The 26600-nt window shown below is 53.4% G+C and overlaps 11 protein-coding genes across 11 annotated transcripts; 5 read left to right on the top strand and 6 right to left on the bottom strand.

Annotated features, from left to right (window-relative positions):
* Positions 1-152: 152 nt before the first annotated feature.
* On the bottom strand, positions 153-2192 carry DDI1 (DNA damage-inducible protein 1; the record flags this gene model as incomplete). The annotated part of the gene is made up of 3 exons (XM_049395347.1): positions 153-877; positions 958-1538; positions 2176-2192. 3 exons carry the CDS (start codon positions 2190-2192, stop codon positions 153-155), a joined length of 1323 nt encoding a protein of 440 aa, XP_049259211.1.
* Positions 2193-2813: 621 nt separating this feature from the next.
* Positions 2814-3946, top strand: J4E88_001677 (uncharacterized protein; the record flags this gene model as incomplete). Its single annotated transcript, XM_049395346.1, has 2 exons — positions 2814-3080; positions 3404-3946. The coding sequence occupies 2 exons, from the start codon at positions 2814-2816 to the stop codon at positions 3944-3946; spliced, it is 810 nt and encodes a 269-aa protein (XP_049259210.1).
* Positions 3947-5509: 1563 nt separating this feature from the next.
* On the bottom strand, positions 5510-8536 carry J4E88_001676 (uncharacterized protein; the record flags this gene model as incomplete). Its single annotated transcript, XM_049395345.1, has 2 exons — positions 5510-8319; positions 8389-8536. 2 exons carry the CDS (start codon positions 8534-8536, stop codon positions 5510-5512), a joined length of 2958 nt encoding a protein of 985 aa, XP_049259209.1.
* A 1026-nt stretch (positions 8537-9562) lies between these two features.
* J4E88_001675 (uncharacterized protein) lies at positions 9563-10815 on the top strand (the record flags this gene model as incomplete). The annotated part of the gene is made up of 3 exons (XM_049395344.1): positions 9563-9861; positions 9923-10301; positions 10354-10815. The coding sequence occupies 3 exons, from the start codon at positions 9563-9565 to the stop codon at positions 10813-10815; spliced, it is 1140 nt and encodes a 379-aa protein (XP_049259208.1).
* Positions 10816-11496: 681 nt separating this feature from the next.
* J4E88_001674 (uncharacterized protein) lies at positions 11497-12571 on the bottom strand (the record flags this gene model as incomplete). Its single annotated transcript, XM_049395343.1, has 3 exons — positions 11497-11767; positions 11818-12407; positions 12566-12571. 3 exons carry the CDS (start codon positions 12569-12571, stop codon positions 11497-11499), a joined length of 867 nt encoding a protein of 288 aa, XP_049259207.1.
* Positions 12572-13405: 834 nt separating this feature from the next.
* On the top strand, positions 13406-15073 carry J4E88_001673 (uncharacterized protein; the record flags this gene model as incomplete). Its single annotated transcript, XM_049395342.1, has 1 exon — positions 13406-15073. The coding sequence occupies one exon, from the start codon at positions 13406-13408 to the stop codon at positions 15071-15073; it is 1668 nt and encodes a 555-aa protein (XP_049259206.1).
* A 468-nt stretch (positions 15074-15541) lies between these two features.
* J4E88_001672 (uncharacterized protein) lies at positions 15542-16597 on the bottom strand (the record flags this gene model as incomplete). The annotated part of the gene is made up of 2 exons (XM_049395341.1): positions 15542-16407; positions 16456-16597. 2 exons carry the CDS (start codon positions 16595-16597, stop codon positions 15542-15544), a joined length of 1008 nt encoding a protein of 335 aa, XP_049259205.1.
* Positions 16598-18780: 2183 nt separating this feature from the next.
* On the top strand, positions 18781-20611 carry J4E88_001671 (uncharacterized protein; the record flags this gene model as incomplete). Its single annotated transcript, XM_049395340.1, has 2 exons — positions 18781-19998; positions 20054-20611. 2 exons carry the CDS (start codon positions 18781-18783, stop codon positions 20609-20611), a joined length of 1776 nt encoding a protein of 591 aa, XP_049259204.1.
* A 438-nt stretch (positions 20612-21049) lies between these two features.
* Positions 21050-21788, bottom strand: J4E88_001670 (uncharacterized protein; the record flags this gene model as incomplete). The annotated part of the gene is made up of 2 exons (XM_049395339.1): positions 21050-21391; positions 21462-21788. The coding sequence occupies 2 exons, from the start codon at positions 21786-21788 to the stop codon at positions 21050-21052; spliced, it is 669 nt and encodes a 222-aa protein (XP_049259203.1).
* Positions 21789-22205: 417 nt separating this feature from the next.
* Positions 22206-24034, top strand: J4E88_001669 (uncharacterized protein; the record flags this gene model as incomplete). The annotated part of the gene is made up of 2 exons (XM_049395338.1): positions 22206-23342; positions 23393-24034. The coding sequence occupies 2 exons, from the start codon at positions 22206-22208 to the stop codon at positions 24032-24034; spliced, it is 1779 nt and encodes a 592-aa protein (XP_049259202.1).
* A 998-nt stretch (positions 24035-25032) lies between these two features.
* Positions 25033-26434, bottom strand: J4E88_001668 (uncharacterized protein; the record flags this gene model as incomplete). Its single annotated transcript, XM_049395337.1, has 4 exons — positions 25033-25381; positions 25431-26064; positions 26112-26354; positions 26404-26434. The coding sequence occupies 4 exons, from the start codon at positions 26432-26434 to the stop codon at positions 25033-25035; spliced, it is 1257 nt and encodes a 418-aa protein (XP_049259201.1).
* Positions 26435-26600: the final 166 nt, after the last annotated feature.

The raw sequence follows: 26600 nt of genomic DNA, 5'->3' as shown, positions 1-26600 counted from the left end.
TCGTGAGTTCGTCAACTCATGTCCTCGTCATCGAGACTCCTTTGAACTGTTCAGATCTTTCCAAAGGGTTAAATCTTACTGAGTGAGACTACAGCGGGTGTAGACGAGCGCCATGTGATCCCGATCCTATGGTGCTGTGGTCGTCCCGTTGACTAACCACCGAGAAGGAAACTCGCGGCATGTTCGACGTTGCCTCCGAACATCTCCAGGGCTTGTATGGCTTCCTGTTCTGAACAGCCAAACATGCCAGTGAGTTGCTGGATGTTTTCCTGAGGGAAGTTGCTTGTGGGTGCAGATGCTGCGGGCGCTTTGGATGCTGTGGGTTGGGCTTGTGGCTGCGCTGGTTGAGAAGATGATGACGATGCTCCGGCATTCGAAGGACCGGCTGCAGCGCTACCTTTCGGCCGAACAGCACCGGTCTTCGCACCAATCTCCTCTCCGTTAGGACCTTGGACGGTTGGCTCGTTCATTTCCGCCTCCTCAAAGCTCCTGGGGATTTCCGACTCGTGCAAGAAGGGGACTTCTTGACCCTCGAAGCATAGGGCGTTCTTCTCGAGATCGATCTTAGCGCGGTAACGCTTGAGCATATCCAGACCAAACAGTAGGTCGACGTCCTTGCCCTCCATGACCGTGAAGGCGCAGGGCATTACTGCCCCTCCAATCTTGATCTCGGCGTGATGTACACGACCCAGAATACGGGCTGTGCCGACACCGCGTGCCATACCGGCATATCGGACGTCCATCAGGCGCATGATACCACATCGCTCGGCGCAGTCGGGGGACATGATAGTGGCCTGGGCGCCAGAGTCGACGAAGGCCTTGACAGGCACGCCATTGACCTCGGTGTTGACGTAAAGCATGTGTACGCGCGTGAACACTGTGACATGTTAGCTTCCGTGGACACAGCCCCTCACTTATATATCCCATCGATCTATCCGCCGGTCGAAGTTGACATACCTTCAGGGTTCTCGTCGTATGCCTTTTGCAGGTTCTCGACTACGCGGTCCTGGCGGATGATGTCTTCTATCTTTCGTTGCGCCTCCACGTTGAAAGGGTCTTCGTTGAGGAGGGCAATCTGGTTCTGACGCTCGCGCTCCGACTCCTCGGCCTGTCGTTGCCTCATGGCATATGTATCTCTCCAGCGGGTGGGGTCGTTGACGGCGGCGGCGAGCTCCGGGTCGCCCTGGCGCAGCTTGTTCATCTGCTGGGGGTCGTTGAGGACAAGCTGTCGCACGCCTTCTGGATCAGGTTGCGCGGGCCTGCCCGGCTGCTGGAGGTTCCTGTTTGGTCGAGGTGCGGCGCGCATCACGACGGCCAGCATCTCGCCATCCCGTATTCCGGCGTCCTCTAGTGTTTGTGTGTCTACGGCTACCGGCTGGCCGTTCAGGTAGAGGCTCTGTGACGCGGCGGGCAGGCTGGTGTCGGCCTCGATGAAGCCCTTGAGGTCCTTGACGGTGCTGCCGGGGGGCAGTTCGAGCGTCAGCAGGTCCGTGTCGGCCTGGGTGCCGGGCGCGGTGATGGATATGGTGACGCGAGGCCTGGCGGCGTGTGTTAGCAGCGTGCTGGGGGTGGTGGCACAACCACGGCTCCGGAATCGACTCACATGGTGGTTCGGAGCGGGCTGGGGCGTATGCGGGCACGTCTGGATGAGGCCAAAGAACGTGACACGGTGGGAGGTGAGGTTGGGTTGGGCGGGTCGGGGCAACGGTGTCTCGGTGCGCAGGAGCTTATAGGAAGGAGGCACTGGGCCGTGATGGTCTGGTCGCAACCTGGGACTGGAACGGGCCGGAGGGTCCTCGCAGTGAGAGAGGGAGAGGGCACGTCAGTCGCCGCCTGCTGGGCTGGAAGGGAATGGAACGTAGTGGAGCCGCGAACCCAGCGTCGGATGAATCAGCGATCAGAGGGCACAGGCTGCATGTTGTGAGAGTTTCGCCTAGGCCACCAAGGCTGTCACTCGTAATATACCAGCAACGTCGGGCTGGGGCGTAGGCGTCGGCGCGCAGTCGAAGGAGTAGTACTACTGCATCCAAACCACGACGTTGGCGGTGTAGGCCCAAGCATGGCCACAGCAAGCGGGGCAGCCGATGCGCGGGAGAGGCTAGACGGTGCAGACAGTCGCGTCGATATGAATGAATACCGTCTCTGCTTGGAGCCACGGCGTGTCTGCCATGCTACTGTCCTGGGCCGACCATGCGGCGAGCCTGGTCAATATCTCCGCGGGGGTGCTGTTCATCCGGGAGCATACCCAGACCTTACTCCAGCTACCTGGATAGCATAATGTCTGGGATGCTTCAACTCCTGCCCAACGCATGCACGAGAATCATCTGGCCGCTGCGCCCTACGGCTAGCCCCTGCAAAGGATTCCGTGAGCTGTAGCTCCATGCCACCAGGTGTTGCCATACCCCACCGACATCATCCTACTGCACGTCATGGTGAATCCCATCGCCACACCATCGCTAGTCAGGGCATGGTCGACAATCCACGAATCCCGCCATTACAAGTTATTGCTTTTTGAGACGCAAGCAGGAGTCTAGAAGAGTGAATCCCATACCAGCCATAACACACGCATATCCCCGCCTGCTCCTTTGGGCCATCTGCCACCCAGCTAACCCGGAACGATCTGCAACGGCAGGCGCGAAGCGAACCGCTAGTAAAGGCGGGGCTGAGGCCGCAGAGAGTCTCGTGAGTCCTCCAGGAACCACGAACCCAGACTCACCACTGCACTCCGGCTTCCTGTAGTTGCGTCAACCGACCCTCCTGCCGTACCATCATCATAACAACGCTCCATCTGACCCGTCCAACTCACCGCCAAGATGCCACGAGACTTGCTAGCAGACAAAAAGACGCTCGATGGCATGCCCGAACTATCAAGAGAGCCTGAGACCGTCGCTAGCCCAGAGTCCGTGGAGCAGCAGTCGAGTCTGGTGCCCCATCGCAGTTCCAACATCGCTCAGGAGGGGAGACTCAAGCAGATGGGCGTCCGACCATACGCATCATTGCTGAACATCGACGACCTGGATGATTGCGATTGGCTCGAGCATGCGGCCTTTGATCCGGTTGAAGCTGCATCGCGCGAGAAGGTGAGAACGATTGCTTTCATCGACGTTATCTCGAACATCATGGTCAATGCCTGTATTTTCTGCTCAGTGCCACTATTGGGCTCCGTCAGGCACGAGCCATGCGCTCTTCTCCATAATGATGTTACTCAAACCACCAAGTGCGCACATTGTCTTCTGCCCTGTTTCCTATCCATCGTTTCACGAAACACCAATATACCTCTTACGTCGTTCATCGGGTTCAATTGAGTTTGTTATGCGCTGGTCGTTCGCTCTTTCCCCTTCCTCGCTCATGTGCTGCGCTCTTTCCTTCCGGTCTCTTTAGATTCCGCGCTGACCTACCACAGCTCGAGTACCGTCTGCGAACCTGTGGTGAACTCTGCAGTGGGCTCTTCTCTTCCGCCTACCCCACCACGTCAGGACCATTAGGCGAGACCATCAAGTTGCACTCCTTCCCATCAATAGACTCCGCAGACACAGATCGGAAGCGGGTGATAATTGGTCACATCATCTCAACCAAAGCAAACTCACCACTCGTTACCGATGACGCTATGGACTACCCCAAGGACTGGAAAACCAACTACCAGCTCACGCCAAATGTAGGCCACAACGAAGACGGTCAGACAGTCTGTCTGCACTCGTTATGTGTACATCCAAACTTTGCGCGCAAAGGTCTCGGCTCGATATTACTGCAGAGCTACGTCCAGAGGATCAAGGATTCGGGTGTGGGTTCTAGGATAGCGCTCATCTGCAGAGACCGGTATATACCTTTCTATGAGAAAGCGGGATTCAAGAAGATCGGACCCAGCAAGTGCCAATATGGTGGAGGGAACTGGGTAGATATGGTGCTTGACTTTGAAGACAGTGGAGATGATGGTTGGGAGTACTAAGAGATATACTCAGATAAAAGCGAGCCTTCTACAGGCTGGCATACAATCACGTCCGTAGATGTTTGAGCGATTCAAGAGCGTGTAGAATGGAACAAAAAGCATGTGCAAGATTTAGATGTTTACGCGCACTGTATTCGCTACACATCCGCTGCTGCTAGTGATCAATCTAGCTTCGCTTTAGCGCTTGCCCTTAGGCTTCGCGCAGCCGCAGGCAGCTGCGCCCTAGCCTCATAGCACTCGTCGACCTTACCGAGTTCCCTCGTGTCTTCCTTCCTCGGTTCCTGCTACACATGCGCATCGACTTCTACTCATTATGACCAACGCCGCACTCGCCTTTCATCATCTCAACGTGTACGAAGACACTCCGCTCCACATCGATGGCAGCACGAATATCCGACTTCTTGAGATACTCCCAACGGATGACGAGACAGCTGTGATAGATTGCACTCTCCGTGTAGTCGCCCTCCAGGAATCGCCCAAATATACTGCACTTTCCTACGTCTGGGGTCCACCAACGCCTACGAGAGAGATTCAGGTCAACGGCGAGCCCTTCATTGTACGCGAGAACCTCTGGAACTTTCTTCACCAAGCAAGGGAAGATCGACGAACCTGCGATTTCTGGATAGATGCTGTCTGCATTGATCAATCGAGTAATCCGGAGCGTAACCATCAAGTCTCAATGATGGGAAGAATCTACTCGGAAGCTCAGCTTGTTATAGCTTGGCTCGGAACTGCTACAAAGTTCTCGGCTCAATGGGAACGTGCCATGAAGAGGATACCAGTTTTTCATAATGACGATGATCATAGGGTTTTCAAACGCTGGTACAAAGTATATGGACCCTCCATTATGGATCTTTTTGACTCGCCTTACTGGAGTCGGATCTGGATTATACAAGAGTACACTCTGGCACGACAGATAATTCTGCAGTGTGGTTCTCACAAAACCACCGGTGAACTGGTTTCTTCGCTTTATGACACCTGGTACGAGTACTTTTCAACTCATAGTATCAAGAAGCGGCCAAGTTTTCAAGATTCACTGGCCATCGGTGTGATACACGAGCACGTCAAGATATTCGGACGTGGAAATATCGCGGTTTTGGTCGCTTGGACTTGCAGCTTCTCCAGACGGCGTGGTTGCGCGGATCGACGCGACCGTGTATACGCGTTATTAGGACTGTGTGATTCACAGAACCTCGAAGATAACTCTATAACGCCTGACTATTCTAAGTCTATACTCGAGCTATATGCTCAGCTTGTCCGCATGATTATCAATGATGAAGCTGTTGAAGAACTTGTCAAAGCAATATTCATCGTGACTGCATTGCCTGGAGGGCTGATGCTTGAAGACAACGAGTTGGAAGGTCTAGATCACAACACGATGAACATCCTGGAGATGTATCGAAAGTATTACAAAGACCGCGGTCTCATTGTGGTATATTAACGAACAGGCGCTTTTACTAAAAGATATTTGGCGTTAATGTCCATTGTACCTAAAAAGAAAAGATTGATATCTGTATGCTGAGTATATGCCACAACTCTACAAAGTGACAAGCCAAAGACCGCTTACGCGTACTCACTCCTATCCACCCACCCCGGCTGCAACGTCTTCCCATCAATCTCACTGAAAGCAAACCCGCTCTCATACCTCGCATACTCGATCAATTTCAGCGTGTCCAACTTGGCACCAGCCTCAGTCTGCGCCCACATCGCCACACTCATCACATTCTCGCCCCTCATGTTGAGGATACCGGGAGGAATGGGATAGCGAGTCTGAGGTCCAATGTGGGGTACGTATTTGCCGTACTGGTAGCCGTTGACGAAGAGAAGCATGCGTGCAATGGTACCTTTCGGCGCACCGAGTTCAATGCCGATTGGAACGTCGAGGTCGGAGTCGACGGAAAGGGAAAATGTGGTTGTAAACCAGCGGATACCGGCGCCTTGGACGCCGTCGACAGTGGGACTGGCATCTTCCCAGGAAGACGTGTCAAAACCGGGCAGGTGCCAGCCGAGGCGTTCGCCGTACAGACCGCCTTCGTTCATTGGACCGCGCACGGGATCGATGTTACGCTCTCCACCTGCGTTACCTTGGATCTTCCATTGGTCGAAGGAAAGTTTGGTGTTGTTGCCGCTGAAGAGTTGTGCACCTAGTATACCGCGAGGGTTTTCGGCGCCCGCGGGGCCTGTGGAGGTCTGGTCGTGACCAGTGTAGTCGGTTATCACTGTCAAAACGTTCCCTTCGTCCTTCAATGTAACGTTCTTGAACGTGAGCAAGGCTGTTGTTGAAGTAAGCGATGCATTACCGGGGTGATAACCGATTGATTGCCCGTTGAGCCAAGCACCCCAGCCAGCCGCGACACCACCTTGGACTGTGATGTTGAGTGATGATGCGGTTTTGTCGGAGAAGTATCCGCGGTAGATCTTGGCGCCAGTGTAGTACTTGTAGTCACTGCTGAAAAGTACGGGAAGAGTGAGTGGTTTCACTGGGCTCAGGGTGGTGTTCTTGTTGGCTACAACCCAGTTGCTGTCATCGTACGATGGTTGTGTCTCGGGCGAAGACTCAGCAGCCTTGAAGTTGGAGAGCTCTGGAAGAGTGATCTCGCGTTCTGCGGTTCCAGCGATCTTCGCAGTGAGAGCACCATAGGGAGTCTTCGTCGTAGCGAGCTCCTTTCCATTCCAGGATATCGTCTCCGCATCAGAGCCGGCGTATACCTCGATAGTCGTCGCATCTGTATTGTCACCAACAACGGAAACTGTGCCGCCTGATGCACTGGCTGAGCGGACGAGATATGGCCCGAGCACGAAGATCTGGTGGTCGGGTGTGACGTTAGGGTCATCTGTCGTTGATGGCGCAAAGAAGGTCCATGCAGTCGGTATATCAAGCATATAAGCAAGAACGCCGTTGGAGAATTTAACGACTGTCGCACCCTTGCTTTGGGTGTACGAGAAGCTTGAGTAGGTGCTATTGGCCGGCTTACTCGCAAGGTCTGACTCCGCACCGTATGCCTCGAAGGTTACGTTGCCTTGCGATTTGAACGCAAACTCTCCTGTCTGGCCTTCGCGGGTGTAGAATACGAGGACAGATCGATCAAAGAGGCCGTAGGTAGCGATCTCAGCTGACGAGTAGAGCAGCGTTTCGTCACCCACAGCATAGTCCGTGACTACCCATCGACTCTGACGGCCCGCAAGCTGCATGCTGGGGATCTTGACATCGCCTTCAGATGTCTTGACCGTTATAGAGAAATCGGTAACAGCGCGGGTACGAGTGTTGTTGTTCTCAGCAAGGTAGAACCTACCCTCCGTATCGCGGCTCTTGAGCTGCCAAGTCCAGATTGCGGAGTTGTCGACCGCGTTTGCGGTGCCATTGTTCTCCATAAACGTGTTGTGAAGACCCTTACTGACACGGGTGAAGAGTGCGAGAAGTTTGTACTGCTTGAACTTGTCGCGGACTTCTCGTGTCTCGCGTAGCGGTGCGTCATAATCGTAGCTAGTGTATACAACGGGAGCTGCTGAATGGCCCCAGTTCGTGCCTCCGTAAGCCATGTACAAGTTCAGAAGGCTAGCTCGCTGTCCGATCAAGCCCTTGTAGAAGACATCTGCAAATTCCGGGCTCTGCTCAGCCAAACACTGGTCGAAGAAGTAGCCACCCCATGGCTGAAACCATCCACCTTCGAATTCGGGCAGATACTCTGGCTGAGTAGGTGAGACCTCCTGAAACCACTGGTAGTAAGTCCTGGGTAGGTTGAATCCAGTGTCGAGGTTTGTGCAGCTCATGCCGCCAGGGTAACTATCCAGACCGTAAACGTTGATCGCGCCGCCAACATTGTTGTAGTCAGTGGACCAACTCTTCGACCTGAAGCCCTTCTCGTTGTGTGACAAAGGTACGACGATGCCTGCGTCTTTAAAGGCGGACTTCAACTGTTCCATGTAGATGACCAGTGTGTTGTTGGCTTCGTAACGGGTTTGTTGCAGTTCGTTTTCGACTTGCGCTAGGATGACAGGTCCGCCGTTGGTGATCTGGTTCTTTGCGATGATCTCGCCAACTTCCGCTATCCATTCTGACCAGGCTTGTCTGTATGTCTCATCCGAAGTTCTATACTTGCCACCACTTCCGTCGCTGGTCCATAGAGCGAAGCCACCTCCATTTGTCTCCGCGTTACAGTATGGACCTGGTCGTGCGATGACGTAAAGTCCGGCTTCCTTGGCCATATCAAACAGGCGCTGGATATCTTTCCCCGGTGTTGTGAAGTCGTATGCGCCTTTCGATGCCGAATGGTACGACCAGAAGAAGTAAATTGAAACGGCGTTCATGCCGTTCGCCTTGAACTTCTGGAAGACGTCGAGCCATAGCTCAGGTACTGGGAGGCGAGCATAGTCTGGTAGATGCGAAAGTTGAGTTAGCACTCATCTCATTTACCCTTTATTCATCTAAACCATCAACGTACGGAATTCCCCACTCATGATCATGACGCGCTCGCCATTAACCATGAGCGATCCATTATCCCACTCCACATCCGTTTGCAGGCCATTATCGGTCGCCAATACACCAAAGAACAGCGAGATCGCGACAGCGAACAGATGAAAGAACCGCATCTTGACTTCCTCGGTGATTAAGAAAAGTTCATGAGACGCGACGCGACTTTTGCTCTACGACATAGCTCTCGATCTCGCGTGCAACTAGCCCGTGGACTTCAGCCGCGGCCAAAGATCGCCATCCGGACCTGCGCGTCGCGGAACGATCTCATTGACGGTATAATGTTTGCCATGGAAGAAATGCTCAGCGGGGTAATATGCAAGGTACTAGCGACCCCAGATGTGTGGCGTTTGCGGAGGCGGATGGAACGTCATTCGCCCGAGATGCCGAGGGCGCGTGAAGGAACCTTGGAAGCTTGCCCCAACGGGAGGATTACCACAACAGGAAGGGAGGAAGTATGTGCACGTCATGGAGGAACATGACATGTAATTTGCATCCTTTGCTGGTGTTTAGTAAACGCCCATAGGTGTTGTCAGGAGACATCGTGAGGTGGCTGGGAATAACGCAGATTCCCAATCTATGGCCGGTGGACGTACTAGCCATTTCCGGTACGCTACTTCACACGATGGAAGAGAGCTTTCCCACACCACTGCGCTGAAGTGGGCTGGAGCAGAGTCAAGCCTTTTAGTTTCCGTTCTTTCCGAGGCTTGTCACGCAACTCTGGCTATGCATTGACATGTTCACGAGGGTACCTTCGAACGACAGGCTTGGAAAAGTGGAAATCGGGCGGGTCCCACTCATTGGAGGATTTTCCGAAACAAATCTCCCCTGACCACACCCACGCACTGAACAAGCGTTGCTTCGAGCGACCAAGTCCTTCTCATCTCTTCCTCTTGCTCCCCACTTGGTGGAGGATCTCGAAACAATCCCTCATCTGTCAGTATGGAGAATCTTGAATCGGGAAATTATGATCCCGTCAAATGTAGATTCGATGTATCAGTAATTAGTTGGTGGCTAAGTCATTCGCTCGTGTGTACCATTACTAGGAATTCGTATATATGTGTGGCGTACCAAGCATGTAGGCCAAGCAACCAAGCACTTCACTCGCTCTTTTAAGCCTTTCTTCAAATCAAGCATCTTTCACAATGGTCGCCTTGACTCTTGGTATCTTCTTCACGTCGCTGGCGGCGTCCGCTGTGGCAGCCCCAGCCCCGGCCATCACTCCTGCACCCAAGCCCGAAGTCGTGAAACGTGCCTCCAGCTGCACCTTTTCGGGCTCGAACGGAGCTGCTGAGGCTTCTAAGTCGCAGTCATCATGTGCTACCATGGTCCTCTCGGACGTTGCTGTTCCTTCAGGCACTACTCTGGACCTCTCCAGCTTGGCTGACGATACCACCGTCATCTTCGAGGGTACCACAACTTGGGGCTACAAAGAGTGGAAAGGGTAAGCAATATCCAAGTACAAATCTATGAGACATGCACTGACTTCATGAACCAACTCTCAGACCTCTTCTTGACATCCGTGGAACCAAAATCACTGTCAAGGGTGCTGAGGGATCCGTCCTCGATGGTGACGGCGCTCGTTGGTGGGACGGTGAGGGTGGAAACGGCGGAAAGACGAAGCCCAAGTTCTTCTCCGCACACAAGCTCACCGACTCCTCCATCACCGGCATTACCATCAAGAACCCTCCCGTTCAAGTAGTCAGTATCAACGGATGTGACGGTCTCACCATTACCGACATGACCATCGATGCCTCGGAAGGCGACAAGGACGAGCAAGGTCACAACACGGATGGTTTCGACATTGGCTCGAGCAGCAACGTCATCATCGACGGTGCAAAGGTCTACAACCAGGATGATTGTGTTGCCGTGAACTCTGGTACCGTATGTATCCCCTGGGGATTGAGGTGATGACACCTGCTAACAATACGGATAGGATATTACCTTCAAGAACGGCCTCTGCTCTGGTGGACACGGTCTCTCCATCGGCTCTGTCGGTGGTCGTGACGACAACACGGTCGATACGGTTACCTTCTCGAACTCCGAGATCACCAAGTCTGTCAACGGCGTCCGCGTCAAGGCTCGCGCTGGAACGACCGGCAAGATCAACAAGGTCACCTACGAAGACATTACCCTGTCTGAGATCTCCAAGTATGGCGTCCTCATTGAACAAAACTACGACGGTGGTGACCTCCACGGTGACGCTGATACTGGCGTCCCCATCACCGGTTTGACGCTCGACAACGTCACTGGTGATGTCTCCAGCAGTGGCTACGACGTCGTCGTTACCTGCGGAAAGGGCTCCTGCACTGGCTGGACCTGGACAGATGTTTCCGTAAATGGCGGCAAGACCTACGACAAGTGCTCCAACGTACCCAGCGTTACCAAGTGCTCGTAAATGGTAGTCGTAGCCTTTTGTGGTGATGGCTTGAGCCTTTCTCATCTGGGGTGACGCACATTCCATTCTCAGTTCTGGCATGTCGTCAGAGCTTCGCAGTCATTCCTTTTGCTGCGCTGTAAATATCCTTTTCTCTTTTGAATCTTCAGAAGACCGCAATATACTCTTATCTTGAACCTGTATGTGCAACAAGTGCCTTCCACGAATGAATTTTGATTTGATTTGATGTAGCAACGACGCGGTGTCGGATTCGTGGGTGTTTGGCCATGCGAGACCGTGCTCATGGTTTCTACTGTCAGCGGCGGAGCCGGGCCTGGTAGAACTGGGCGGATAAGCGACATGTCGCGAGATGGAATCCAGCATGACTGAGATCTCTTTCGCACGTTAACCAGCGCAACTAGAATTGGAAAGAACCTTCAGAACATTTCCTGTATCAAATCAAGTTAACGGCACACTGTTCTAGATGTTGATGCGCTACGTCATGCCCCCAAGCTTCCGGTCGTGGAGCCGACGCTAGAGCGGCTGGCGGCGGCAGCCACAGCAACGCGCGCGTTTCCATCCCTTATCACCAACTTAACGCGACAACGAGACGCGTCAAAATGTACCTCAATTTCATTATCAGCCTGTACGAAACGCTACTTGGTCTCCATCATCTTTACCACACTCCTGAACTTCACGCGACTAATGCGAATTCGTGTACCTTGCTTCTTCCAAACCTCTCCTCCCAGAGATCTTCTCATTGATCCCATAGCGATGTAGTGCCTCTTCCGAGCCGAAGTACTGCACGGTTTCCGTTACGAGCTTCGCGACTGCCACGACCTCATCTTTTGCATCCTGTGTGGCCTCTTGCAATGTTCGACTCAATCTCTTCAGATTCTGGATTTGCAGCTCAATGCCGTCTAGGCTGGAATGAATGATGAAGCTTAAGGTTTCTGTAGGGTCTGGTTCACCGCTGATATTCTAAGTCAGAGAAGTTTCCGTCGACGTCTCGAAATCACATACCTGTCGTCATCTCCGTCCTCGAATAACGTCTCGTCGTCGATCTCAGGAAGCTTTTTGAACTTCAGGTCCCTCGGCTTCGCATTGGAGCAAGCGTCGTGTAATTCTGCCACCAGATACAACAGTCGGGCTAGGCTTCGCGATGCGGCATCCACGACTTCTCTCTTATGCTTATCCACCGTAGCCATACCCTCGAGGTTTGAAAGATGAGCCCACACTTGCAGATCGAATGCAAAAGCTTTAGTGTGTTCTACTATCTTGTCGAACGTGAGATCTTGAGGTTCCGCAGCCTCAACATCCATGTATGGAGCACACGTGCTACTGATCTGGTCCAGTTTGTTTTGTAGCGTCGCATATTGGTACTGAAGTTCCGGCCGTGCAGTGGGTGATCTTGGGCTAGCGCTCGGGCTTCGCTTCACCCTAAAAGCCAGATCGCTTGTGGGCAATGGAGGATTGTCTTGGTGGATTTCCACTTTGATGCTTGGTTTCTTCTGGTGCTGCGGCTTGCCTTCGTACCTTACAGGTAGTTGACTTGACAGGACTGGCTCGTTGGTCAAGTCGTAGCCGGAAACTGGTATCGCGCTGGGCCGGACCTCCTGAGTGTTGTACCGTCGTTCTGACCTTCTGTCCCTTTGACCAGCTTCTGAACTCGATCGCATCCTCCCAGTAGTTTCGAAGACGGGGACGCCGAGTCGGTCAGGCGTTGTAGGAGAGTTAGAAATTCGTGGAAATGAGGCTGTACCATGCCGACTGTCATGATAGCGTTTCATCTCTTGTTCGCGACTCCTTCGATCCCATCTCGCCTTTTCTTCTATGGTATCGACGTAGCCTCCTGAGCGCGACCGAGTATGACTGGGATTCCGATGACGTTCGTCGACTTCTAGGAAGTCGGTTGAAATGGTCGCCATCGCACGGAGTCGCAACTAATGGAGGAACGGAAACGATCAAAAGCTTTTTACGTGGTACGAACAAAGGCAGGTATGTGTCTATAACGAAGAAACCTGCTCCGTGGTATGCATGGAACGTTCTGTCTGGTACTGCGCCCAGTGTCAAGAGAAATTTGTCAGTGGGGTCGAGAACTCAACAGAAATGAAAAGATGTAGGAATGCCACGCTCATATGAACAGTGCGACCCAATTGCCTGATCAGGCAGCTGACTTCAGACGCCTTTGGGGGCCGTTGGGGGCTGAGCACCACCAAACGGTAACGTCATCCCTGTGCCGCTATGCATGGAGCCAATTCCGACCAATGTCACCTCAATACCCCACACCAATGCCGGTGAGCTGATGTTCGCATCTGTTCAGCCGCAATAGTTCGTGGGTCATGAGGCCGCCCATTTAATGTCGAAACTACTTCAGGCTGCCGCCTCTAAAAGATGGCCCAGCCCCCATCCGACCGCGCTGATATCCTGGACTCGCACTACATCTTACACGAAATTGCACCATACAGTTCCTGCGCTCGGTAGCTATTGCGGTTACACGACTCAAAGTTTTCCCGACTGTGCCGCACGCGAGTTTACTGCTCCTTGGCGTCATAGAAGATACATCTCAACCGCATTTTCAACTCGACCCAACACTCCAGCTGGACGAGCCATGGCTGAAGTTCTTGGCGTTATCTCTGGCCTCTATACAGCAGGACAGGCTCTACACACCTTTGCCCTTGAAATCAGACAATGGAGACGACTATCCGAACGACTCTTCGACATCAAAGAAGGGCTTGACTATGCGAAACTATCTCTAGACAGCTGGCAACAGAAATATGACATCCAAGTGCATCGACCCCATGTTCACACCAGGATCTTGTTTGGAAAAGAAGGGCACGAAAGGATCACGGCCACAATCGGTACTGTGAATGTGATCACCGGAAGTATCAAGAGCGACATCAAACGAGTCAGAGGCCTTGCCCTTAATTTCGAGTCTAGAAGAGGATATTATGGAGAAACTCAGCACTTGAGTAACGAGGATCGGGTCAAGGAGTGTCTTTGGAGAATTCGCCACAACACCACATGGTCGCGCAGATTCGAGTTGAGCGTCTTTGGAAAAGCAAACGATCTGGAAGAGCGTCTCAGGCGATTATACCAAAAGCTGACCATGCTCGAACGTTTTACCGACTTTTACCTCGAGCGAGAGCACGCAGAGATCTTCTCGGAAGTCAAGCGACTCCCTGGACGGCGAGTGATAATCAAGGTCGGAGACGGAAGGACGGATACGATACAGAGCAGGGTTCTGGACGCCGTTCGCGCCCAAAAAGATGCTGAGCGATTACACCGATGCAGCGACTCCAGCCAGAACAATCGACTACATCTCGGTTTATCCATCCCTCGCATTCATAAGCGCGACTTCGCGTTCTTGCTCAACATGAACGGGGCGAGCCATGAGATCATCGTCCATCCTGTGACCCTTAAGGCTATCTATGAACCAGCTTTGGTGCCGAAGAATTTCGCTACTGCTGTGTCAAGTCTCATGAACAGGACGCAGGATAACTGCTACCTGATACCGCCTTTGTCAACATCAGCAGGCTTCACGGTCAAGAAACCACCAACAAACCTTCTCTCTGACTTGCAGTACAAGGAAGCCCTATCGAGTGTGATTCGCGATCAGAACGTCTACCTCGGCTCACAAACGCTATACTCTCAAGACCAAAATGCGATAGCGACTGGCATCGCCCAAGGCTGTTTCCGATTGATAGGAAGCCAATGGTTGTCATTCCTCGACTGCTCGAATGTACGCTGGCGGAGAACGAAGGATGGGAAGTGGGCTAGCATGCTGACCGCAGCGCCTGGCTCATCGATGACAACACGTACCCTGAACCAATGCTACCAAATGAATCGCCAAAGGAGAGATGGTCGCGATCTCTCCAAACACATCCAAATCTTCCGCATCGGACTCGTCCTCGCCGAGATAGCACTCAAATCACCATTTTCGTACATCGATTTCGACACCGCGACCCACAAGACACGCTTGTACATCAACGATGGCGAGGAGGTCAGTGCTCACGATGTCGCATCGCAGGTCGAGCTGAGGAGCAACATGTTATTGGGAAACATGGTGTTTTTCTGTCTTAATGTACTGCAAGACAATGATATTATGACGGAGAAGAGCATCGAAAGTAGCTATTATCAGGATGTACTCGGGCCGGCGGAAGAGCTGGAAAGGTTCTTCGGGGCTGACAGGCGAAGAGGTGGCTTGAGTCCAGGCTCGAGCCCAATGGGGAGTGGAGCGAACACGCCAAGATCAGCTGGGAGTTCATATGTGTATTGATTTCGCGCTCGCTTTTGCATCGTCTTCTTTTCGCTTGAGACCTCCGCTCCATAGTGTTACCCGATGTACTTTCCGCGTTACCACATACGATTTTAATGTAACAATACCTTGAATAACTTTAAAGTGAGGAACGAGGAGTGCCTTCGATGAATGCAAGCAGCTGAGTACTGAGCACCAACACTAGTGGGATTCAGCTGCCAAGTAGCGCGGACTTCAAGAAACGGCACTGGTCAGCCGTGGCGCTGTAGTCAACATCGAAGGAAACGAAATACGATTGACGCCCGAGTAGTGTTCCGAACAAAGGAGCTGCCAAGAGGTGATGCTGCAGCATCCTGCTAAGCAACTAGTGAGACGATCCGAGGCAGGTGTGCTAGGGCCAAAGCACCGCGTTGAATTTGTACCAAACGCCTTCGCTATGCACTAGTAAACAGGGAGTATGTACGGGATACTTTCCGCAGACTGTTCGTCTTAGACGGCGAAGCTCTTCTCATCCTTCCTGGGCCCCAACCCCCTCTTCACACCATCCTTCAAACTCTCCCAGTTCACACCATCTATCCTGCGTCCGCGTGTGCCCATATCAGACGCAACATCAGCCAGCTTGCCGGTAGCAATCCTGCGCATCATAACCAGATCTTGTGCGCTCTGGAAGGTCCTGCCCCTGCCCTCGGTCAGGAACTTCTCGATGAACTCCTCTTCGTCTTCACTGAACGGCAAGCCCGCCAGCTCAAACGCCTTAGCGTCTCGCGTGTACATCTCGTGTTCAGGGTCCTGAGACCAAGGTTGGTGATCCAGCGTCTGCTCAACGAGGATCTCTAGCAGTGGTCGCTGCTCGTACTCCGGTCTGCTGTGAATCCACTGGTACATCTCCGTAACATTGCGACCTGCAAGGTATTTGGCGAACTCGTCCCTGGTCTTCTGATCCTCCAGCGGCGGCCGTACACAGTTGTAGTATGCTAGTGCCAGTATATCATCTTTTGGATCCCTTGCCATGCCCATGCTGCTCACTTTATCCTGCCCCGTCAAGAGGGTGTACATGATCTCGTCGGGAAAGGTAGGTATTATGCCGGGGTATGTAAGGTGTCCGACGGCGGTCGCGAATTGGAGGTGGTCGAGGAACCAGAGTCCTTCAACGAATGTCCAGAATCGCTTCTCGAGGTGTACGTCTTTCGCGAACGATTCAGCTAGCTCTGTCGCTTCGTGGTGTTGCGCCGATAAATCTTTGAGTAGGTAGAACACAAGACAGTGCTTGTTGTGTAGTGTTGTGTTGGAGGAGATTATGCGCTGATGGAGCTCTTGAAGCTGTTGTGAGCTTTTGGGCGGGTACATCTTGCTTCCTGTACCCAATTAGCATTTGGCGAGGCCCAACACTGTGCGCGACTTACCCTTGATGTTTAGGAGTGTCAGTAACCGTTCGAAGAAGGTGCGCCCACCGAGCGCAGTCCGGTATGATTGGATCTCTTGAACAAGGCCATCGTTGTAGTGAAGATTGCGATATACCGCGTCGAAGTCCTCAATGTCGAGCATGTTTATGGGGGAGCGAGTTTTGCTGGGGTGAAGGTAGTCGGGGTCTGTTGCGCGCGAGGTTCTCGATGGATCATTGGGTCCCGAGGTCGCGCACGTCGATGTTTCCGGCCGCCGCGCGGTCACGTGGACTCTTTGAATGCTTGGCGCCAAGTCCATCACGATGTCAGGAGCGAGGCCACACAGCAGCCAGACGTTCTTGAAGCTCGCAAGTTTGATACTCAATATGTCTGTAATTTCTAAAAACCATAAGGCTTAGCGAGAGTCGTAGGATATCATTGATTGGTTGACGCGCCCAACAGTTCGTTCTGCTGGTTGGCACTACGTCCAGCAGACTGCATGATAATAGCTCTGCAGTATGCGTGCCCAGTCATGCTATACAGAGCGATATCTCGTTGCACAGGGCGTGAGCGTAAGTCTTATGGCAGCATCTAGGTGTCGTCCCCGAGCATATCAGAATGCATGCATGACCAGATCAACAGACGTAAATCGCATGAAGATATCGAGGTAGGTATTGGGGGACTTCATATAAGCCATCGGCGATGATACTGATGAAGGGCATAAGTCTCAAGTGACTGACACGCGTCAATACAAGCCATACACATCATGCCATGGCTGTCGTCCTCTCCCGGTCGATGGATCGTATGACCCGAATTGCAGCATGCATGGTAATGTCTCCTCCTCGGCAATAACAAACAGCGATGTCGGTTCTACGCTTTCCGAAAGTCCGGATGTACTGTATGTAAAGATATGTCAGACACTTGGCGTTCAGTATCAGATGATGAAGAATCGCTGTCGAAGAAGGTATAGTTGCGAGGTCCAAGCGAATGGATGCCCGCTGGCCCCACATCTTTCGCATGTTCGCGATTTACACCTCGTAGGATCGGTGACAGATTTGCATCAAGTGCGCTTATTGAGTATTTCGAGCGCTAGGCAGAAACTTGGAGGTCTGAGTCAAAGCCGGGGTCGCAGAGCCCAGTGCTGCCTTCAACGTCGACATTTCTTGATTGTAATGTTGCGTCAGAATGGAAGTGAGGCGATCTTGAATATGCGGATAAATACTCCGAAACGAGTTTTGCGGCTCTAGAACCTTATCTAGTTGCGAAACAATCTTGAACCTTCGGGTTGAGGCACCATGGCATGATGTCTTCTCGTCAAGTTTCTGTCACATTGAGCCACAGGTGTGTCAGCCCGGGACTGGCCGGATGCCAGCAAAACACATGGAAATCGGAGCTTGATCATCTTGCGGTCTGCGCGTGGGATTATATCCGCCTCTAGCGTGCATTGCCAAGAGAAAACAAAGCTTGAGTGGATTAGAGACATGGCGCAGGTGACTATGGTTGATGTAAGCACCAATGATGTCTTTCGTGAGTGTGTAGCTCGGACAAAGCCTGGAGATAGCGGTGGTTGAATTTTTGCAAAATCGCGAAGGAAAACTGGGATATGACAGGCGCGCGGTCTTAGCTTCCGACGTACCCTAGACAGGGTGGTGAAGATCGCATGTGAATCTTCGATTCGAGCGCAAGTCGAGTGTGGGAGGCCGAGACGGATGGTCGTTGTCACCGGAATCCGATGCAGGCGCTTGTATATCCGCCTTGTCGCAGGCATGGCGTGACACACTCACTGAGTCTGCGACGAAGTCAAAGGCGACGAGGCCGTTTCAATTGTCAGGCCAAAGTCGCCGTAGGTTTCAATGTCATGATGAGATAGATGCAGCCACAACCTTAAGACTAACATGGCGAACTTTGCCGGGTGGATTGCTCGCAAAATCCCATTAGCGGTGGCTGACGGAATGGCCCTCTGTCCGTGCTTGCCCGGACCCACGCCGCGCCTGACAATCACATCCGACGTCACAGCCAACGAAGAATGCCATGCGATCGGATGGGTTTCGCAGCTGACAAACTCTTGTCGCAATGACTTGCTCAAACTTCTTGTTCCGAAACTTCCGGAAACAATATAGATGCGAGCTAGGCCCATGGCGCTGGCGGCCACATGCATTGAAACATTTCTTCCTGTTACATCTGCTGTCTCCCTTGAATCCCTCATCTTCTTGTTGCTTTGACAGCGCATCCTGAAGTACTGTAGCCATTCATACGACTGGTCTGCGTCTTGCTATTTCAGTTGTCTGAGCTTTGCGCAATACATTTCACCTGAACAACTCTAATCCTTCTCTGAACACAACATACATGCCGGATCGCAGGAGTTTGACGATAGCCACCGCGGCGCTGCTAATCGGGCTCTTACCGTTGGCAGCTGCGCATGGCGATAGCAAGGAAATGGACATGAGCGCACATGATATGCCGAAGGCGCAACCGCAAGACAATGGCTTTGAAGGTTATTGGAGTTTATCGGAGCATGCTTCGCTTATGTACTGGCACATAGGGCTTGAGATCCTGGCCTGGATTGTCATCTTGCCAATCGCAGTCATGTTTAGCATCGCTCGCTCAAGATATACTCTCCCCTCGCAAATGATCTTCCTCGCCACCAATGCGTTCGCGCTCGTACTCGGCCTCGTATACGACCACAAGACACCGGAGATGTACGCAGGAAATGCACACAGCAAGATAGGATGGGCCATCACCTGGATCGCTTCGGCATGGGTGTTCGTGGCTCTGATCCAGGCCTACGCTGGTAGGTCAGAGTTTCACTCGAAAGCGGACGAATTTGCGGAGCCAATGACGACCGCCAATATGCTCAGATACGAGCGCGTACACGACGAAGAGGCTGTCGCGCCGTCGCGATGGTCAGGGGATTCGGGGCAGGGCACAGAGCGGAACTCGGCTTCTCTGTATGATCCCTCTCAGTCCCCCAGCGTGGAGTCTGAGAACCAGCAATTCGCTCCCCCTCTTCGAAGATCCACACATGACGACGACTCTTTCGGTAACGACGACGACAGCGACGACGAGAAGCGCGGCTTCCTTCGCAACACCTCGGTGGACAATTTCTTCTCTCGCAGCGTGGCGCGCTTCGCAGTTGGTCGGACACTCAAGGCAATTCGCTTCCTCTACGTTGCCATCGAGCGCACAATCTTGGTACAGGGTTTCGCGGCGATTGTAAGTGGCGCCATCGTCTACGGCGGCATCGGAAGAGGAGGAGCGGTTTTCAACGTCCTGGCGCACACAGTAAAAGGAGGGATCTTCTTTCTATACGGCTTCCTTACCTTGGGTCGATGGATGGGTGCATTTGCAGATTTCGGATGGGCCTGGAACGTGAAGCCACCGAAGGAAGTCGTCGGTCGTCGGAGAGCGGCACTACCGTCGGCAGAGTTTACCGAATCCTTCGTCATCTGGCTATACGGCTGCACAAACGTCTTCCTCGAACACCTGGCTGCGTGGGGCGATGCATGGACTGCACAAGATCTGGAACATGTTTCGATTTCGGTGATGTTCTTTGGTGGTGGTTTGGTGAGTAAAGGTCGCTCCTTCCTTTTCTGTGTAATATCGCTGACATTCTTCCTAGTTGGGAATGTGCATCGAATCGACTAAGGTACGCGACCTTCTTAACAGCGGAGTCGTTGCCTCTCAAGCAAGCTCGCTACAAAACGAGTCCTGGAAGCAGCCTAGCCAATATCGCTTTTCGATGAACCCACTCCCGGCCCTAATCATTATGTTACTCGGCAAGATGATGAGCTCTCATCATCAGAGCTCAATGGTCTCGACTATGATCCATACCCAATGGGGCAGCATGTTCATGGCCTTTGCTCTTGCCCGCGGTCTTACCTACATCACCCTATACATCTCACCGCCGACTTCGTTTCTGCCATCCCGGCCGCCTACGGAAATCGTCACCGCATTTTGTCTGATATCGGGTGGTATCACCTTCATGGTCAGCAACAAGGACACGGTCGCAGCTCTGGAATCGTACAACCTCGACGCTATGTTCATCTTCACGGTTGTCATGGGCCTTACCGCGCTGCTCATGGCTTGGACGACTGTAGTGATCGCTATCAAGGGATGGGCTCTACGCAAGGAGAGCAGCAGCCAGTACGCAAAGGGTCTTGCTGGAGTATTGGCGTAGGCGACATTTTTACGAGATACCCTTGATCGATCGACCGGTCACGATTTTCTTATCTAGGAAGTGGAACTTCCACTTGATACCCTATATTTCCTCTTTATGACTTTGACGCTTTATTTTTTTGGTTTAATGGGTTTGGTCGCAGTATACCCCTTTCTTAAGGAAGACGACAGCGTGGATAGCTGCACCTAATACCTGTTTTTTTCTAGACCGGTGGTAATGAAGGTCATCTTGGATTAATGAGCTTCTTAGGACGAAGGGATCATGGTAGTAATAGACGGATGGTGACTCTGGAAGTTAATACTAGGTTGCACCACAGTTAGCAATGTAGCCATGCAACCCCTACACGATGTGGGATAATAGAACATTCATAGAACAAGCTTCCTCATTGCCATGAAAATTGTACTCAGCGAGACATCACCATAGATTTGTCCGACGTTCTCAACGTGCTCCGCGACCACGTCCAGCGACACCTCTTGCTATGCCTGTACCACCCCTGGTTCCTCTAGGTGCACCGCCGCGTGTAGGTATACCACCCCGTCCGCCTGCTCGTGGTATTCCCCCTCTTCCTCTAGGTACGCCACTTGTTCTCGTAGCCGGTGCTGGCGTTTGTGGGTTCTGGAATTTGGAGTGGATTTTGCTACTCGGCGGGTTGTCGACGAATGAAGTGTCGGTCGTTAAGAACGTGGCTTCCATATCTTCTGGGCCTTGAGAGCGATTCAAGTTTGCGGCACCTTGGTCAGGTTGGTTCTGTGGGCGCTTGAAGGATTCTGGAACAGGAGCCTAGTGACGAGTCAGTACCATCCCGCGTTCTCTCTCCTCTGTATCTTCTCTTCAGTCTCCCATCACTCACCTCCGGGAAGTCTACGCAGAAAGCATTCATGTTCATTCCATACAGAAACCCCGCAAAACTCTCTGAGAAACGTGCCAGGCTCTCGTGCATAAGTTGCAATTGCAAGAAGTTTTGCTCAAGGTCTGCCATGGCGTCGCTCAACTCGGCGAATCCATCCTGTAAGCCTTCAAGCGCGTTGCCAGATGCCGAAGCAGCGCGACCGCGTTGGGATGAGTCGCGTAATGAGGAGCGGGAAGACGGGCGGAGGGGCGTGGTCGGACGTGATCGTGGTGATTTGCTGCGTGTGCGCCGGTACGAGGGTGTTGTTGTGGGTGTTGTGGACGCCATGTTTGCACGGTGGTAGATGTATCTCCTTGTAAATCTGGTAGCACAGTCGCGCAATTGCAGTCTGGTACTGTGACGCCTCTGAGATCTTGAAACGCGGTCCTAGTTCGGGAGCTTGATACGAAGTAAACAGTACCCCACACGCAGGGCAATCGCGCTAAGACCAATTGGTCGATGATGCCATTGTTCTTGCTTCCAAAAGTACGCCTCTCTGTATGTCTCCGGATACTTTGTGTTCAGCAAACTATCACAAGACGCACTTGCCCGCAGCTTGCTCTAAGGCGTCCCGCTGCTGCATTCTGTACGTAGATCGCGGCTACATATTCGTCCGACGTATCCGGAAAGCTCTGCCGACGTCACACTAAGCAGACGCGAGCAGTTGCCATAACGAGGCTCAGCTCAGCGACCTGACACTTTTCCATGTTGCCTCGCGCACAGCCCCTACGACGACTTCTGCACACCTCTACACCCAAGCGTCAACTATCCGTGTATAACCCAAAGTATCGCGGCGCCCCACCTGCCCCCTATAGCTCTACGAATCCGGTCACACGCGCAAACCTACTACATCACAGTCGGCGAAGCACGGCACCGGCACCTCACAAGACAAGCGGACTCAACCTGTGGACTGTAGGAATAGTCGCTGGCATTGCAATTGGCGGCGTGCTACTCGTCCCCTTCGTACAGAGCTCTTCAGAGCCCAAGATAGCCAGGAAGTCCACCCCGACTCATTTCAACACCGCAGACCTCACAGACTCGTACCTCGTCATGGCACCGAACACCCCCGCCGGGCGACCGGGAACACTCACACCAGAAGAGGACAAGAAGCTGCGTGAGCTATGGGGGATCGTTATGAAGGTTTTCGGCGTGGAAGCGGGGTCGGAAGCTGCGAGCACGGTCGATGAGGTCGCATCACCGACCACAAGTGAGGCGGCAGCGGACGGCAAGAAGGACAAGAAGAAGAGCCGATTGAACGTGTTCAAGAGGAATAAGGGCGAGAAGGGCGCAGACGACAAGGCGTCGACTGCTTCGACAGGCTCGACCCCGTCAGACATTAGCAGGCTGTCGATATCCGCCGATGACGACAAGTTCGGCCAGACCGCAGAGTTCAAGGCAGCGATCGCCAACATTCCCCCAGAGGAGCTGCGAAGGACCTTCTGGATGATGGTCAAGCACGACCACCCCGATGCTCTCCTTCTCCGATTCCTCCGCGCACGGAAATGGGACGTGGAGAAGGCGCTAGTCATGATGATCTCTACCATGCAGTGGAGGTTGAACGATATGCATGTCGACGACGACATCATGAAGAACGGAGAGCTCGCCGCTGCGCAAACTACCAGCGACGATGCTAAGACAAAGAAGAACGCGGAGGACTTCCTGACACAGCTGCGCATGGGCAAGAGCTATCTACACGGATTGGACATTGAAGGAAGGCCGATGTGTTTTGTTCGCGCGAGGTTACACAAATCCGGCGAGCAGACGGAGGAAAGTCTGGAAAGATTCACCGTCTACACTATTGAGACCGCACGCATGCTGTTGAGGCCTCCGATTGACACAGCCGTAAGTCTATTCTCTTCTCCGGATTATGTGCAACAATTGACCGAATACAGACTATCGTCTTCGACATGACTGACTTCTCTATGGCCAACATGGACTACACGCCGGTGAAGTTCATGATCAAGTGCTTCGAGGCCAACTACCCCGAATCGCTTGGCACCGTTCTCGTCTACCGAGCGCCCTGGGTCTTCAACGCCGTGTGGAGTATCGTCAAGGGCTGGCTGGACCCCGTCGTCGCCGGCAAGGTGCACTTTGCAAAGACGATCGACGATCTCAGCAACTACATCCCAAAGTCGCAGATTCCAACTGAACTAGGTGGGGAGGAGAAGTGGGAGTACAAGTTCCCAGAGCCCGTGCCTGGTGAGAACGACAAGATGGCCGAAGAGAAGCCAAAGCAGGAGCTGCAAAGCGAGAGGCAACAGATCGTCGACAACTACGAGACTTCCGTGCTGGAATGGGTACACGCCGGTGAGGGTGCGCCAGCGGACGAGAAGAGGAAAGAAAGGGATAGCATTGCCGAACAGCTGAGGCAGAACTACTGGAAGCTGGACCCGTATGTTCGAGCTCGCTCACTGTACGACCGTATGGGCGTCCTCCAGAGCGAAGGCAAACTAGACTTCTACGGCCAAACCCCAGCGCCCGCCGCAGCCGCAGCGCCAAAAGCAACAGAAACCAGCGCCGACGATCTCGACTAGGACTCGAAAGCCCAGCTACTCCGGCGATACAGCACCTTCAACACCTTGGCCGACGCTTCGAAACAACCATAATCCCTTTCCCCTTCGTGGCATTCACTATGATGGTTTGGTAAACGGCCGGGTTGGCACACCATCGCTCTAATGTGTAGCCCTGAAAACAAACTCTCTGTATAGAACTCCACAACCCATCCCCTTTGATAGCCTTCGTCTCGTAAAGTTGCACTTAACCCCTACCTAATAATATCTCTCATTCGCCTTCTACCAACCAACTACTAAAACCCCCCACACCGCCTGCTTTTGCCTTCCCCCTTCTTCCTTTACCGCCTCACTACGTTTCAATCCTCTCCGGTGAAATGCGCGCCCAATACTACGGGGCTGCCCTGCGTGTGCACTGTTCATTCGATGACGGCACAAACTTCCGATCGCGAGTCGATGCACTAGCACGATTGACGTCATGTTCCTGCATCGGAACAAATGTGACGCTTGCTTCTTCTGTCTGCCCTTGGGACTCTCGGTATGTGCTTTTCCTCCTTTTTCCGGCTCGGCTCCTAGGCCTGAGCTAGAGGGTTAGTCGGGCGGTTGCAGGTTCCGTGTTGCTGCTAGCACGGTTGTGATGGGCCAGGCTTTATCGCAACGTTGCGGTGTTTTTGGCTGGGTGCGCTGCACAGCTGTGGGTGGCTCCGGGGGAAAAGAGCTCAGGCTCGTTCCGGATAGGTGCCGTGGAGATCCTGTAGATCCACAACTTAGAACTGGGAATGTTATGGTGTTGATGTTTTGTTTGGGATGCAAATGTTACTGTTGGTGTTTAAGATTGGATGCGCACTTGTGAAGTTGGTGTCGTGAGATACGGCGCTCAAATTCGATAGTTTGATGTTTGGTGTGGTCCTGAGGCGTGACAACTGAACACAAATAACGGCATGAGTAAGCGTGCGCGTGAAGGTGAGACCTGATCCTATGCATAATATTCGTACTGTAGATTTACATGCTATACAAACGCTCTATGAGGAGACTTTGAGATCTCTGCCTTCTCTCGTCCGATGGCTCTCGTGGTTGGCCACCTCGTCCAGTTTGGTGGCCATTTCATTGGCATCCTCTAAGCCCGTGTCTATCGGTCCCGCTGCTTCGTCGACTTGCTCCAGGGGGACATTCGTACCCATCCGTCCTACAGATCTGCGTTCGGGTTTCACGCTTTCTGCGCTCTTGGCATCCACATCTGTGCTGGCTAATGTCAAGCCTTGTGCTGGGCGGTAGGTGATGCGGCCTTCAGCGGCGGCCGCAAGCCGTTGCTTTTGGCCGGTTTCTCCGGCACGACCTAGGACGCCAGCGATGACTTGTATGCAGCGTAGACTGTGGTGTGTTAGCCTGAAACAGTAGCCGCTTGTGGGAGACGTCTTACCTGTCGTCGTTGGCAGGGATAGGGTAGGTGACCCAGGTGGGGTCCGCGTTTGTGTCAATGACGCCGATGGTGGGAATGTTGTTCAGCGCACACTCGTGCAGCAGAACGTAGTTCTCGAGGGGATTCATGCAGACGACCAGGTCGGGCCGGAGGACGGATCGGTCGAAGAGCTGCTCTTCGAAGCCGGGGACCTCCTCGTCGAACTCATTCACGACCTTGGTCTTGCACCTGCCGAGAATTTGCTGGCCGTTGGTGATGCTTCCTGGGATCCAGCGCTCGAATAGGTGGTATCCTTTGGCTAGCTCGGCAGCACGTGCTACTGCCCTATCCTGCCCGTCGCGTGTGCCCACGAACAAGATCATGCCTCCCCGCCGCGCAACTTCCTGCACGACCTTGGCGGACCGCCGCAAGTGGGCTGCAGTGACTTCGAGCGAGATGATGTGGACGCCTTGCCGTATGCCGTGGATGTAGCGTGCGTTTGCGGGGTTCCATAGGGAAGTGACATGGCCTTGGTGGGCCTCGGAGGCGAGGAGCAGTTCGAGGGTCACGTCGGCGGGCGATGGGGGGTGGTTCAGGAGGGAGTGCGGTTGGTAGTGCGGCTCGATCTGGGTTCCCAGATGTCCCATCTGCTTGGCTACGGATCGTCAGCAGGGTGGAGTCAGGATGGGGCGGCGGTCGTACACTGCTGCTTGTACATGTAGTACTGCTCAGCGACATCGTCGGAGGCGGACTCGGAGGTGCCATGGGTCTCGGGGTCGACGGACGGGATGGGCTGCTGGAGGTGGGTGTTGAGCTGGGCCTCTATCGACTGGATCTGCTTGAGACTGTTGTCGGTAGCGGCCTCGATCGACTCGGTCTCGGTGGAGAGAAATCGCTGCAGCGGGCGGAGCGGCTGGCGGGAGTGTCGTGCAAGCGCCCGGGGGGCTATCGATGGTGTTAGTATGTGCAGTCATGTCCAATTGAGTTCTCCTACCACTGCGCGCTGCGATGCTCCTCAGTATCATTTTGCCGTCGCGTGCAGTCGGCGCTGTCGCTCCAAAAACTCTCGAGCCGGGGCAGCGCCAAGCACCCGCCAAGCTAGCCGCATTGGGCCGACCTGCAGGCCACGGCCATCCTCCAGTGTCAGACCGATAACCAGCCCAGCCTCAGGCGATTGCCGTCATTGTCAGA

Source organism: Alternaria novae-zelandiae (genome assembly GCF_023758075.1).
Source record: "Alternaria novae-zelandiae strain BMP 2774 chromosome Unknown scaffold_2, whole genome shotgun sequence".
Classification (NCBI taxonomy): domain Eukaryota; kingdom Fungi; phylum Ascomycota; class Dothideomycetes; order Pleosporales; family Pleosporaceae; genus Alternaria; species Alternaria novae-zelandiae.
Note: the sequence above shows the minus strand (reverse complement) of the source record. Positions and strands in the feature narration are given on the sequence as shown.